We start from the raw sequence: 15,434 nt of genomic DNA, 5'->3' as shown, positions 1-15,434 counted from the left end.
CCTCAAGGCTTGGGTTTTGCTCTGACATGTGCTGTCAACTGTGGGACTTTATACTGTATAGGTAAACAGGCAGCACCTAAGCTCAATTTTGAGTCTCATAGCAAAGGGTCTGAATACTTATGTAAATATGCTATTTCTGTTATTTAAAAAATAAATAAATTGCAAACATTTCTAAAAACCCGTTTTGCTTTGTCATTATGGGGTATTGTGTGTAGATTGTTGTGGAAAAACATTTATTTAATCAATTTTAGAATAAGGCTGTAACGTAACAAATGTGGAAAAAGTCAAGGGGTCTGAATACTTTCCGAAGGTCCTGTACATATCTATAAATACACTAAAAGTATTACGGCCTGTACAGCCACTGTATAAACATGACTTTTGAGTTGGAGTATGAGGGGAGGAGGATGATGAGGGTAAGGAGGAGGAGCAGAAAGAAGAGGAAGTTCTAATGCTTTGTTCTCTCCCTCAGGTAGTCTAGAGGAGGACGACGAGGAGGTCCCCCAGCTGCTGCGGACCAGGAGTGATGCCTCCTTCATGGGGGTCACCAGAAGGTCAAAGACACACGCACACTCTGACTTGCAGCACCTACGCTCACACAGATTCTCCATCAATGGACACTTCTATAACCACAAGGTAACACATGCATATCTACACACACACACACACACACACACACACACACACACACACACACACACATAGCTGTGCTTACTGATGACTCCAAAGTTTTTACATGCCCTTTTTCAGAAAATATCTGGAAAACCCTACCTCTTCAAAAAGTTTCTTGATTTTTCTGATATCTGCTTTATTTCTGCGTTTTTTAACTGACTATGACTTGTGATACGTGGAGGTCTCACCTAGTTGCCTTTAGTTGAATGCACTAACTGCACGTAATTCTCTCTGGATAACAGAGTCTGCTAAATTACTGAAATGTAAATGTAATTTATATTGTTCCTCAAAGATCAGTTTTGGGCCCACTGCCCTTTTCACTGTATATATTTGCTGTGTGTGTGTGTGTGTGTGTGTGTGTGTGTGTGTGTGTGTGTGTGTGTGTGTGTGTGTGTGTGTGTGTGTGTGTGTGTGTGTGTGTGTGTGTGTGTGTGTGTGTGTGTGTGTGTGTGTGTGTGTGTGTGTGTGTGTGTGTGTGTGTGTGTGTGTGTGTGCACTCATGCATGTGTTCTCTCCAGACATCAGTATTTACTCCAGCGTTCGGGTCGGTCACTAACGTCCGAGTCAACAGCTCCATGACAACACTACAGGTCCTCAACCTGCTGCTACAAAAGTTCAGAGTGAGTTCTACACACACATTTTAGCACACACTCACACAATACACACACACACTAGTTTCTCAGATGTGATTGTCATGTTTCTGACTTGTCTGTGTCTCCAGGTGGAGAATAAAGCAGATGAGTTTGTTCTCTACATGGTCCATGAGTCTGGTGGTAAGTGATCACATCTCGTTCTTTTGTGCCGTGTGTGCGTTTATGCGTGGGTATGTATGGAATAGTATATTTATGTGTGTGCGTACGGGTGTGTGTGTGTTGCAGAGAGAACCCCATTGAAGGACAGTGAGTATCCTCTGGTGTACCGTGTGCTTCATGGACCCTGTGAAAAGATCTCCAAGATCTTTATTATGGAGACGGATCTAGGGGAGGAGGTCACACATGACGTGAGCCTGCACTCTCTCCCTATCTCTCTTTCACACTGTATGTGTATTCTAAGAGGTTGGACCTCCATGTTGTGGTGGCCCTCCAAATACAGACCCATAGCAATATCCCAGTGACATAATCAGTGGTATTTGATCTAATGGAATGCTGACGATAGACTTCCCTGTAAGGACTGTATTAACAATTGGGGCAGTAGCTGTTTAATTGCAGACTGTTATTGCAGCTGCTACAGTATTGTTGACCGCGAATAGATCCTTCTGTTCAGCGTAATGTTAGGCTCAAAGGTAAATACTGCTGTTGTTGTTTTTCCTATACAGCTGGGTCATCATAGTTATGTGGCTGCATTGTGTTTATCTTCAGCTTAATGGGACTCTGGCGCACCGTGTGGACTTGCAAATAAACATGTAGTAGCTCTTTCCTGCAGTCAAATGCCCTAGTGGCCTCATAGGTGGAATGTTATTCATATTTTTCATAATTTGATCATTAATCAACATTATTTCAAAAACCAGAAACTCTGTTGTTATTATTTCAGAGACTCCGGTGTTTCTATGTCAAGCGGTTTTGTTATATTTCAGTCTTATGTTCTGTAAACTCAGCAAAAAAAGAAACGTCCTCTCACTGTCAACGGCATTTATTTTCAGCAAACTTAACATGTGTAAATATTTGTATGAACAGAACAAGGTTCAAAAACTGAAACAAGCTGAACAAGTTACAAAGACATGTGACTAACAGAGATGGAATAATGTGTCCCTGAACAAAGGGGGGTCGAAATCAAAAGTAACAGTCAGTATCTGGTGTGGCCACCAGCTACATTAAGTACTGCAGTGCATCTCCTCCTCATGGACTGCACAATATTTCTAACATCTCACAGTTCTTGCTGTGAAATGTTACCCTACTCTTCCACCAAGGCACCTGCAAGTTCCCTGACATTTCTGGGGGGGAATGGCCTTAGCCCTCACCCTCCGATCCAACAGGTCCCAGATGTGCTCAATGAGATTGAGATCTTGGCTTTTCGCTGGCCATGGCAGAACACTGACATTCCTGTCTTGCAGGAAATCACGCACAGAACGAGCAGTATGGCTGGTGGTATTGTCATGCTTGAGGGTCATGTCAGGTTGAGCCTGCAGGAAGAGTACCACATGAGGGAGGAGGATGTCTTCCCTGTAACGCACAGTGTTGAGATTGCCTGCAATGACAACAAGCTCAGTCCGATGATGCTGTGACACACTGCCCCAGAACATGACGGACCCTCCACCTCCAAATTGCGCTCCAGAGTACAGGCCTCGGGGTAACGCTCATTCCTTCGACGATAAACGTGAATCCGACCATCACCCCTGGTGAGACAAAACCGCGACTCGTCAGATAAGAACACTTTTTGAGCACTTTTTTACAACAGGCCTACAAGCCCTCAGTCCAGCCTCTCTCAGCCTATTGCGGACAGTCTGAGCACTGATGGAGGGATTGTGCATTCCTGGTGTAACTCGGGCAGTTGTTGCTGCCATCCTGTACCTGTCCCGCAGGTGTGATGTTCGGATGTAACGATCCTGTGCAGGTGTTGTTGCATATGGTCTGCCACTGCGAGGGCGATCAGCTGTTCGTCCCGTGTCCCAGTATCGCTGTCTTAGGTGTCTCACAGTACGGACATTGCAATTTATTTTGGTGTTTTTCAGAGTCAGTAGATAGGCCTATTTAGTGTCCTAAGTTTTCATAACTGTGACCTTAATTGCCTACCGTCTGTAAGCTGTTAGTGTCTTGACGACCGTTTCACAGGTGCATGTTCATTAATTGTTTATGGTTCATTGAACAAGCATGGGAAACAGTGTTTCAACCCTTTACAATGAAAATCTGTGAAGTTATTTGGATTTTTCTGAATTATCTTTGACAGACCGGGGTCCTGAAAAAAGGACGTTTCTTATTTTGCTGAGTTTATATAAAGTGTAATTTTGGGATGCAAACTCAAAATGTAATACATTGGAACTCTATATCTGACATGGTAGAAGTGTCTTCCTTTTTTATCCCATAACTATGTGTGTGAGGTGTATACTTTTGTTTCAAACTAGATTTGTTTGAGACTACCAAGGAACACTCTGTGGTGACCCTCTGTGTGACCACTGTAGTAAAACTTTAAAGTGTTCTTGACAGAACATTTGTACTTTGATAAATGTTTATTTGCAAGTGCATAGTGTGCAAGAGTCCAACCATTCTACTCTCGTTTTGGCTTCTTCTACTCACATGTAATAAAATGATAGGCCTACTTCATGTTATGAGAAAATATTGCAGTTCTTATATGACAATACTTCTGTTTCTCCCCAGGTGGCGCAGTACATTAATTTTGAGATGCCAGTCCTGGATAGCTTTGTAGAGAAACTGAAAGAGGAAGAGGAGAGGGAGATTTCTAAACTGACCAGAAAGTAAGTATGTCACTCTTCACAACACATAACTTTACTTAAGGGGTTTGGGTGGTTTTTACGTGTTTTACGTGTTTTTAGTGTTCTTGAGCAACATTTACTCTCGCAAAACAATTCTGAACTGTGCAAAAACTCCTGTACAACACAATTTATGTTGTGACTTTCATTCAAAGGAAGTAAACATTGCAGAACGTGACGCAATGGCTAGCTGCAGTATTCAGAACTTGATAGATATTCAACAACCCCTCGACGACCAGCGCTTGCTCCTCCTACACGCACACACACACACACACGCAAACACACACACACGCACACACACACACACACACACACACACACACACACACACACCATCTCTGTGGTTCAGTTGGTAAGGTATGGCACTTGCAATGCAGGGTTGTGGGTTCGTTTCCCGAGGGAGACCAGTATGAAAAATGTCTACACTCACTGCTGTTGGTGGCTTTGGATAAGCGACTCTACTAAATGACTAAAATGCTTATGTAATCCTGTCTGTAGCTTCAATCAATCAAATGTATTTATAAAGCCAATCAATACAATGTATTTATAAAGCCAATCAATACAATGTATTTATAAAGCCAATCAATACAATGTATTTATAAAGCCAATCAATACAATGTATTTATAAAGCCAATCAATACAATGTATTTATAAAGCCAATCAATACAATGTATTTATAAAGCCAATCAATACAATGTATTTATAAAGCCAATCAATACAATGTATTTATAAAGCCAATCAATCAAATGTATTTATAAAGCCAATCAATACAATTTATTTCTAAAGCCCTTTTTACATCAGCAGATGTCACAAAGTGCTTATACAGAAACCCAGCTTAAATCCCCAAAGAGCAAGCTGGGAAAACTGCCCTTGACCAGCACAAAAACACCCTGTGGCGTTCTGCACTAGCATCGAAAAGTCTCCGCGTTATACAACTTTTCAGGAAAGTCAGGAACAAATACACACAGTCAGTTAGGAAAGCTAAGGCTAGCTTTTTTAAACAGGAATTTGCATCCTGCAGCACTAATTCCAAAAGGTTTTGGGACACTGTAAAGTCCAGCTGCCCACTGCACTGAGACTAGGAAACACTGTCACCACTGATAAATCCACGATAATCAAGAATTTCAATAAGCATTTCTCTACGGCTGGCCATGCTTGCCACCTGGCTACCCCAACCCCGGCCAACAGCTCTGCACCCCCCGCATCAACTGTCCCAAGCCCCCCCCGGCTTCTCCTTCACCCAAATCCAGACAGCTCTGTTGTCTGGATGTTCTGAAAGAGCTGCAAAATCTGGATCCCTACAAATCAGCTGGGCAAGACAAACTGGACCCTCTCTTCCTAAAATTATCCACTGCCATTGTTGCAACCCCTATTACTAGTCTGTTCAACCTCTCTTTTGTATCGTCTGAGATTCCTAAAGATTGGAAAGCGGCCTCTTCAAAGAGGGAGACACTCTAGACCCAAACTGTTATAGACCTATATCCATCCTGCCCTGCCTTTCTAAAGTCTTCGAAAGCCAAGTGAACAAACAGATCACCGACCATTTCGATTCCCACCACACCTTCTCCACTATGCAATCTGGTTTCCGAGCTGGTCATGGGTGCACCTCAGCCATGCTCAATGTCCTAAACGATATCATAATCGCCATCGATAAAAGACAGTACTGTGCAGCCGTCTTCATCGACCTGGCCAATGCTTTCGACTCTGTCAATCACCGTATTCTTATCGGCAGACTCAACAGCCTTGGTTTCTCTAATGACTACCTCGCCTGGTTCACAAACTACTTTGCAGACAGAGTTCAGTGTGTCAAATCGGATGGCCTGTTGTCCGGACCTCTATCAGTCTCTATGGGGGAGCCACAGGGTTCAATTCTCAGGCCGACTCTTTTCTCTCTATATATCAATGATGTCGCTCTTGCTGCTGGTGATTCTTTGATTCACCTCTACGCAGACTACACCATTCTGTATACATCTGGCCCTTCTTTGGACACTGTGATAACAAACCTCTAAACAAGCTTCAACATCATACAACACTCCTTCCGTGGCCTCCAACTGCTCTTAAACGCTAGTAAAACTAAATGCATGCTCTTCAACCGATTGCTGCCCGCACCTGCCCGCCCGACTAGCATCACTACTCTGGATGGTTCTGACTTAGAATATGTGGACAACTATAAATGCCTAGGTGTCTGACTAGACTGTAAACTCTCCTTCCACTCATATTAAGCATCTCCAATCCAAAGTCAAATCAGGAATTAGCTTCCTATTTTGCAACAAAGCCTCCTTCACTCATGCTGCCAAACTTACCCTAGTAAAACTGACTATCCTACCAATCTTTGACTTCAGCGATGTCATTTACAAAATAGCCTCCAACACTCTACTCAGCAAATTGGATGCAGTCTATCACAGTGCCAGTCGTTTTGTCACCAAAGCCCCATATACTACCCACCACTGCGACCTGTATGCTCTCGTTGGCTGGTCCTCGCTACATATTCGTTGCCAAACCCATTGGCTCCAGGTCATCTATAAGTCTTTGCTAGGTATAGCTCCGCCTTATCTCAGCTCACTGGTCACCATAGCAACACCCACCCGTAGCACGCGCTCCAGCAGGTGTATTTCACTGGTCATCCCCATAGCCAACACTTCCTTTGGCCGCATTTCCTTCCAGTTCTCTGCTGCCAATGACTGGAACGAATTGCAAATATCTTTGAAGTTGGAGAATTATATCTCCCTCACCAACTTTAAGCATCAGCTGTCAGAGCAGCTTACCGATCGCTGCAGCTGTACACAGCCCATCTGTAAATAGCACATCCAACCAACTACCTACCTCATCCCCATATTTGTTTTAGTTTTTCTGCTCTTTTTCACACCAGTATTTCTACTTTCACATCCTCATCTGCACATATATCACTCCAGTGTAAATTGCTAAATTGTAATTACTATTTATTGCCTTACCTCCTTACTTCATTTGCACACACTGTACACAGATTTTCTATTGTGTTATTGACTGTACTTTTGTTTATCCAATGTGTAACTCTGTGTTGTTGTTTTTGTCGTTCTGCTTTGCTTTTTCTTGGCCAGGTCGCAGTTGTAAATTAGAACTTTTTCTCAACTGGCCTACCTGGTTAAATAAAGGTGAAATAAAGAAATACCTTTTTTTAAGATGTTCAAACATTCATAGATGACGAACATGATCAACTAATAATCAGAGTGGTTGTAGAGGGTGCAACAGGTCAGCACCTCAGGAGTAAATGTCAGCTGGCTTTTCATAGCCGAGCATTCAGCGGTTCAGACAGCAGGTGCGGTAGAGAGAGACAAAGAGAGAGGGAGGGAGAGAGTCCGGCCATCAGACAGCTGAACAGCCATCCTGTAGTTAGTGAGAGTAGTAAGTAGTATGAGACTCACTTACACACAGACACCTTATACACATGCAGTCTCCGTAGACACACACACACACGCCCATACACAAACACACACAGCCAACGCTGCTGTCCCATGAATGAGACTTTATTCTAATATATTTCACTACTGTACATAATTGCATTTTTGTTTGTTTATACACACTGCATATTTATTATTATTATTATTATCAAAACATTTATTGAACCTTTATTTAACTAGGCAAGTCAGTTAAGAACAAATTCTTATTTACAATGGCGGCCTACACCGGCCAAATCCGGGTGACGCTGGGCCAATTGTGTCTGTCGCCCTATGGGACTCCCAATCACGGCCGGTTGTTATACAGCCTGGAATTGAACCATGGTGTCTGTAGTGACGCCTAGAGCACTGAGATGCAGTGCCTTTGACCGCTGCGCCACTCAGGGTCCCATATTTATATACTGTATTCTTATTTATATACTGGATTATATACTGGATTCCTATTAAAATACTGTATTCTTCACATAGCTCATTATAAAATATCTACCACTGTACATAATTACATTTTTGTCACACTGTTTATACACACCGTGTATTTATATACTGGATTCTTGACATAGCTCACTGTAATATTTATACTGCTGTACACATCGATCTTAGTAGGTATTTTTGGTGTATATTCGCATAGATTGCATTTTGGATAACTGGTTCAGTGTTGGGTTTTCAACTGGATTCGTCCTGACATTTGTTATTTCTTGATTCTAGTTTTTGATTATTATTTGTGTACTTGTTTGACATTTTTACTGAATTGTAACACAGGAGCTAGTAACACATGCAATTCGCTGCACCCGCTATAACATCTGCTAAACTCTGTACGCAACCAATAAGCTTTTATTTGTAGATGCCTTTAGGCGAATATAAACAGAAAATCAGTTTTTGTCAAAGTGTAATAAGGCCACGACCATTCACCCCCATACCGTGTGTGTGTGTGTGTGTGTGTGTGTGTGTGTGTGTGTGTGTGTGTGTGTGTGTGTGTGTGTGTGTGTGTGTGTGTGTGTGTGTGTGTGTGTGTGTGTGTGTGTGTGTGTGTGTGTGTGTGTGTGTGTGTGTGTGTGTGTGTGTGTGTCCATAGGTACAGCGCACTGAAGTCCATGATTCGACAGCAGCTGGAGGGCATCACTGACACTACTGACCGAGTCTAAGTGTGTGTGCGCGCGTGCGTGTTCACAGGACCATTACACTGTTACAGTGAGAGGAAGTCAAGCAGATTGTTTGAGCACTGAGACCTTTCTTCTTGTACTACTACAGTTGAACCATAGCATGTATAGCTTTTTCTAGTAATGAAAACTACAGACATGTTGGAAGCTTTCTACAGTAGGGAATGTCATTTAAACAGCAATAAGAATGCAATACTGCCATATCTTGCATCAATGTTTGTCACTTTGCAAATTAACTGTATTCATAGAATTTGTAACTTTTCTGCTACTGTATTGTCTATGATTGAATATATTCCGTTGATCTTGTTGTTTACCGTCTTTGGTCAAATACTGATTTCTGTGTGTCTTCGAGGTCAAGGTCTTCTAAAACTGAGCATTCTTCGAAAGGCAACATTTCTGTCAAGGCCGATTTCTGATTTAGCCACTGTGACAGATTTATAAGAGAGCTACAGGACGTGCAGGCTTTTTTCCAGCCCTGCACGTCTAACACACATCTCCAGCACCAGAGTTGGAAACCTAAACTTGTGTTTACATAACTGTGCTACAGGTTTCTGCAGGGTTAGCAGACCTGATCAACCCATACTGTATTTCCCCACACAGATAAAACACACACAAACACACACCTCATTGTTCTCCCACAGAAAGGGGTAGAGTTGTTTCCAGGGTGACTGAAGCAGAGTTAGTATTGTTCTAAGAGTGAGTGACCCTCTCCACCTGTGTGTGTGTTTGTGTGTGTGAGAGAGAGAGAGTTGGTCACGCCAGTCCTTTATTCTGTTTCAGTAGTTGAATCAGAACAGACCGTTTACAGAATGTATGTCTCTCTCATCAGAGAGGTTAGAGGTTTTGTTCCATTCTGTTCTAATAAACACTGTAACTCTAATAGGACTTGCACTCCTGCCAACCAGTGTGTGTGTGTGTGTGTTAGAGAGAAAGTAATGGCTAGCCCATCAGGGTTATATAGCAGGTGGGTGGGTATAGTAGATATTACCACACACACCAACACAAAGCATTTCACTGTATGTAAAAAAGACAGGAGACTTTTAGTTTGCAATTATATACAGTTTAAAAAATATGACTATTTGGATTCCCTTTTCAATGGTTCATCACAATGGAGACACGACAAAAGACAGAAAATCAAAAAAAGTGTTGTCATATTTAGCAGCGGCAGCTCAAGGAAGCTGCAGGGTTTACTCTAGTGTAGCTGATCAGCACCCTTGTTCAACCATCCTTATCTTGCGAGATCACATTCTGTTTCAGATTTCACACTGCCCCCCTGTTATAGTGGATCTGGTGAAAAAGCACTTCACTGAAAATTACAGTAATGTATTATTTTGCTACATATTGTGATTATGCATTTATTTCTGCATTTAGTATTAAACAGTAGTGTGGTCTGGTGCCAAATTGACGTTGTATTTGAAGAATATAATAGAATATAGTGAATAGAAGAATCCACATACTGTCACCATATTCAGTGTTTGGAGAAAGTAGAGTAGTCAGAAATCAACAAGACACATTTAATTATTGATGACTGCGCGATAGGCCTGATGTATCGGAATTATCGTCACACTTCTCCTGACCCCATTGACAGTCTGAGAGAGAAATAAATCTGTCCACAAGGTTTTACTCGGCCCAAAATCTGTCCTTCGCCCCTGTCCTAGCTACCATCAAAGATACTTATAACTAACCTTAACTGCTCCTTGTTCTATCTGCTACTGTCGTTGCCACCGCCTCTTCTTCTTCTGTAGGATTTATTGGCGGTTAACATCCAGCGTTATGGTGCATTACTGCAACCTACTGTACTGGAGGGCTCCCGACTCCTGGCTTAAAAATGGACCAACAGTAGTATAAAGAGGTGTTCCTGCAGATGCAGAAATTCCCACATGCAGGAATTGTTCCTGTTATCATAGAGATAGATGACTCATCATGGATTTAACCAGTTTCAACATGGACATTGCCATTGAGGGCTTCCACCATTTGAAAGTTGTCAACTGGGTGAGATTCCTATGAGTTGGGAGCAATCGGCAAATGAAGAAGAAAAAGTATTTATTTCAAATGGAGATAGCCTCAATGGCGCTTCCCATTCTGTCACAGATTCTATAATGGCACAGCTACAAAGATAGAACCTACCCTATAGGATTGTATCTAGAATAGGACTGGTTCCAAAATCTGATAGGATTTTCTTTTGGATTCTAATAAGATGTTTTAATTGGAATCCCATAGGATTTTTTGACTAGGGTAAAAAAAAAAAAAAGATGTAAGTACAGATCAGGAGACCGATATAGAGAGGGGTACAGAAAGTGGTTAAGGTTACACACAGTCAGCTGAGCCAAGGCTCGAACCACATCGCAGAGAGGGCATATACGTTATGGGCCAGAGTACGGAGCTTAGACCACCACACTAGACTCCAGCCAATGACATTGATTCTTGTATATGAAATCCTATAGAATAGAATCCTATAGAAGTCCAAAAGGACTGGTTCCAAATTCTGATAGATTTTTCTAATGGATTCTAATTGTTTGTTCTGTAGGATGCTATGCGATTTCAATGTTTTTTTTCCTCCTATAGGATTTCTATAAATTGTAGATGGGAATTGTATAGATATTTACATTACATTCTAATGCATCCTCAACTTGGCTATGCACTATAGTTAACTTGGCTGCTTCTGTTCATGTATTATGTATATTTTGCAATACCAGGATCAGGTGTGCCAAGAGGTCACTAGATGAGCACTGGTAGTTACATCCAAGAGGGAGATGGGGAGGGAGCACCTTCTAGGGATGGAAGGAAGGGGGAACAGATCTGGGGGGAGGCAAGGACAGAAAGGAGGGAGGCAAGTAGGGAGCGAGAGGAGGTGGTACAGGTTTTTATTTTCCTCACCTTGTCCCAACATAAAGAGGGTAAAGGGAACATTCAATATTTTTGTAGGCATAGCTGACTATTATATATTAAATGAAAGAAATACTCATATCTTTGTGTAACTGTACCTAAAAATGTATGTTCCTTCCAATTGGTATTTGCATATAAGCAATGTAAAGGGGAAAACCTTGAATTCAGCCTTGAATCACTCCCATATTGTGGTAGTGATTAAAACCTAAATGAATATTTCCGATCAACAAAAATGTTGTAATTCATGTTTGTACTACAACAAATGAGAACAAACTATAACTGAATGGGTACATTTCTGAAAAATAGGATTCTGATTGGGGTAACAAAATCCTACAAGAATAGGATCCAGTAGGATGACTTGAATTCCAGTCAAATATGATTCTGATAGAGGTGACACAATTTTATAGGATTGAGAGAATCCTATTGGATCCATTAGGATTACTAAAAGTCACCTTGTCCTAGAGAGATTTACACAGTTATCAACACGTCATGCCAGGGTAAGCCTACACGAAACACAGACCTTATTTTAAGTGTTAATAAAAAGATGAAGGAAAAAGGAAACCGCACACTGCTCTTGATAGTATCACCGATATTTAATAAGCTTTACGTATCGGCCACACGGCCTTCGTCAGAGCTTTTGGGATTTTTTGAAAGTTGCACCCTTATGTAGACCTGGCCCCACCCACATCCGTTCTACATATCGAAGGGGGTTGGAGGCAAAGGCAAAAACAAATAAGTGCTACCAAATATAACAATATGCATTTCATAAATATTACACAAGTGTATAAATAAGGCATATTGAACACTTCTGTATAATCTCAATTTGAGAGAAATAAGCTTTTTGTGCATATGGAAACTTTCTGGGATCTTTTAACACAGCTCATAAAACATGGGACCAACACTTTACATGTTGCGTTTATATATTTCTTCTGTATATTTTAAATGCTATATTGTTATTAAATGTAGCAATTTCATGACAAGGGAACAACATTCCTGTTACATTCGTCGTAACATTGAAGAGAGGAGGACCAAGGCGCAGCGTGATAACAATACATCTTCTCTTTTTATTTAAGACGAAACGAAGAACACTTTACAAACTAAACAAAAAACCGACGACCGCGAAGCTATATAAACGATAAGTGCAGACACAGGCAACTTACACATAGACAATCACCCACGAACTACCTAATGGATATGGCTGCCTAAATATGGTTCCCAATCAGAGACAACGATAGACAGCTGTCTCTAATTGAGAACCAATCTAGGCAACCATAGACATACATACACCTAGACTGAACACTGCCCCATAAACATACAAAAAACCCTAGACAATACAAAACACATACATCCCCCATGTCACACCCTGACCTAAATAAAATAATAAAGAAAACAAAGATAACTAAGGCCAGGGAAGAAGAATGTTAATAAACTCACTGGTTTGATAACACGAAATCAACTAAAATGGCTCTGCCAATAGCTCTATATTTGAAAATACTGTTAATGAAGAAAGATTGTTCAGAGATTAAATTATTTAAAAAATGTAATTCATTATCATTTCTACACACTTTCTACCTGGTTTAAGTCATTTAAGTTCAGACTGGAGTGTTTTAATTACTATAGTCCTTGTAAGCCCATCGCTGTATCTGAGTTAGACATAGTTGCGAAATCCAGTGAAGGTGATAAGGAGCTATGGTGTGGAGATTTCAATATGCATAACAGCTTGTGGGGCAGAAATACCACAGATGCCAATTGTTTAGTGGTCGAAGATTTTATGGAGTGGAGGGGACTATTTTGTATAAATGATGGTCGGGGGACACGGGTAAATGTGACTAGAGGTACATCGTCATGTTTAGATTTTACATTGGTGTCCTCCTTCATTCCATTACTCCATTATACGTGAGTGGGATTTGAAGATAGATTCCACAATAGGTAGTGATCATTTCCCAGTCATGTGCAACATAGAGCTTGACATATTGTCACGTTCCTGACCTGTTTTCTGTTGTTTTGTATGTGTGTGATGGTCAGGGCGTGAGTTTTGGGTGGGCAGTCTATGTTTTCTGTTTCTATGTTGGTTTTGGGTTGCCTGGTATGGCTCTTAATTAGAGGCAGGTGTTTTGCGTTTTCCTCTAATTGAGAGTCATATTAAGGTAGGTTGTTCTCACTGTTTGTTTGTGGGTGATTGTCGCTGTGTCTGTGTATGTTGCACCACACGGTACTGTCTCGTCTCGTCTCGTCTCGTTCGTTCGTTCGTTCGGTCGTTCCTGTTTATGTGTTCCTCGTTTCATGTAAGTTCATAGTTTAGGTCTGTCTAGTTCGTTTTGTTATTTTGTTAATCATTCAAGTGTATTTCGTTTCGTGTTTTTCCGTCTTGTCAAATAAACATTATGTATTCATCACCCGCTGCGCCTTGGTCTACTAACTGTCCGAAAGACGACCGTTACACATATGTTTTCAGAAAAGGGAACTGGTTTCAAATTGGTGCTTTGACAAAGCAATCTGGGAAATTTTTTACACTTTGTGTGAAAAGGAGAGTCATAAATTGTCAATGGAATGGTCAGTAGAAAACTGTGCTGCATCTGTAAATTCAGTCATATTGGATGCTGCCTTATTGGCTATTCCAATAAGATGAGGGGGATGGTAGAGGAAAGACAGTTCCTTGGTGGACGGAACCATGTAATAAGGCGATTGATCGTGATAATGCTTTTAAAACATTGAAGAATAATTTGACATTTGATAGCATGATAGTCTTTCAGAGAAAGAGAGCATTGGGCTATAGGAAAGTCATTAGGAACACAAAACAAGGTGCATGGTGGGATTTCTCTTCTTCTATAGGAAGGGAAACACAACTGGGGGATGTGTGGAAAATGCTAAAGAGGATGATGGGGAAAGGACAGACAGGACAGATACCTGTGATAGCTGAGAAAGATGTTGTGGCTGTTCCAAACAAAGAAAAAGCAGACGCACTAGGAAGAGCTTTTGCAGCAGTGCATGAAGTTGGCAATTTACGAGATGAATGTAAAAGACGTACGGAAGAAAATATAAAAATGCATCAAGATGTAAACCGTAAGAAGTGTGATTCTGGAGTCATTGGATGCTGAATTCGCCATGTTTGAAAGGGCTTCAGAGGGGTGGGGTTTCACTGCTCCAGGTGAGGATTGATTATGCTACATTATGTTTAAACATCTGCCTACAGAAGTTTTGGGAAAGATTTTGAGTTTATTTAACAAAATATGGAGGACAGGAGTGCTACCATCAGGATGGAAACGTACTGTGGTTTTGCCTTTTGTCAAACCTGGTAAAGATCCATCCAATCCTGCTAGTGATAGACCTATTGCACGTACATCAAATCTCTGTAAATTAATGGAAAAGTTGATTGTAAGAAGATTGATGTATTATCTAGAACAGTGGTTCCCAACCTTTTTCGGTAACTGTACCACCATATGAAATTGGCTCTGCCCAAAGTACCCCTAAAGTACCCACTCGTGTGCATTTTACCAGTAGGCCTATGGTCTCATGAGTCTTCTCAAGTACCCCATCTACCCCATTTAACTGGATTATGGATTTCTTGTTTGACCGAATCTTCCAGGTTAGGCTGGAATTGGAGTTATCAAGAGAATATGAGGTGGAAAATGGAACTCCACAGGGTAGTGCTATTAGTCCTATCTTATTCACGTTGATGATTGATGATATCTTTGGGGATATCGGAAAGGGTATAGGGGCAGCGTTACAAGCAGATGATGGTGCCATTTGGAAAAGGGGAAGGAATATTCCTTCTGTAATAGAGAAAATGCAAGGTGCTGTTGCAGCAGTAGAGGAATGGTCATTATCATGGGGTTTCAAGTTATCTTTATCTAAATCTTTCCA

The 15,434-nt window shown here is 41.2% G+C and overlaps 1 protein-coding gene across 1 annotated transcript in view; it reads left to right on the top strand.

The window, feature by feature from the left end:
* Positions 1-8,995, top strand: part of rassf4a (Ras association domain family member 4a) — a 90,767-nt gene extending 81,772 nt beyond the window's left edge. The window contains exons 6-11 of the mRNA XM_055901805.1: positions 470-633; positions 1,188-1,289; positions 1,391-1,442; positions 1,548-1,669; positions 3,981-4,078; positions 8,600-8,995. Of these exons, the coding sequence (XP_055757780.1) occupies positions 470-633; positions 1,188-1,289; positions 1,391-1,442; positions 1,548-1,669; positions 3,981-4,078; positions 8,600-8,669 (608 nt within the window). The 3' untranslated portion in view covers positions 8,670-8,995. The remainder of the gene's footprint in view (positions 1-469; positions 634-1,187; positions 1,290-1,390; positions 1,443-1,547; positions 1,670-3,980; positions 4,079-8,599) is intronic.
* The last annotated feature ends 6,439 nt before the right edge of the window (positions 8,996-15,434 follow it).

This window comes from Salvelinus fontinalis, chromosome 37 (genome assembly GCF_029448725.1).
Source record: "Salvelinus fontinalis isolate EN_2023a chromosome 37, ASM2944872v1, whole genome shotgun sequence".
In the NCBI taxonomy this organism is placed as follows: Eukaryota; Metazoa; Chordata; class Actinopteri; order Salmoniformes; family Salmonidae; genus Salvelinus; species Salvelinus fontinalis.
Note: the sequence above shows the minus strand (reverse complement) of the source record. Positions and strands in the feature narration are given on the sequence as shown.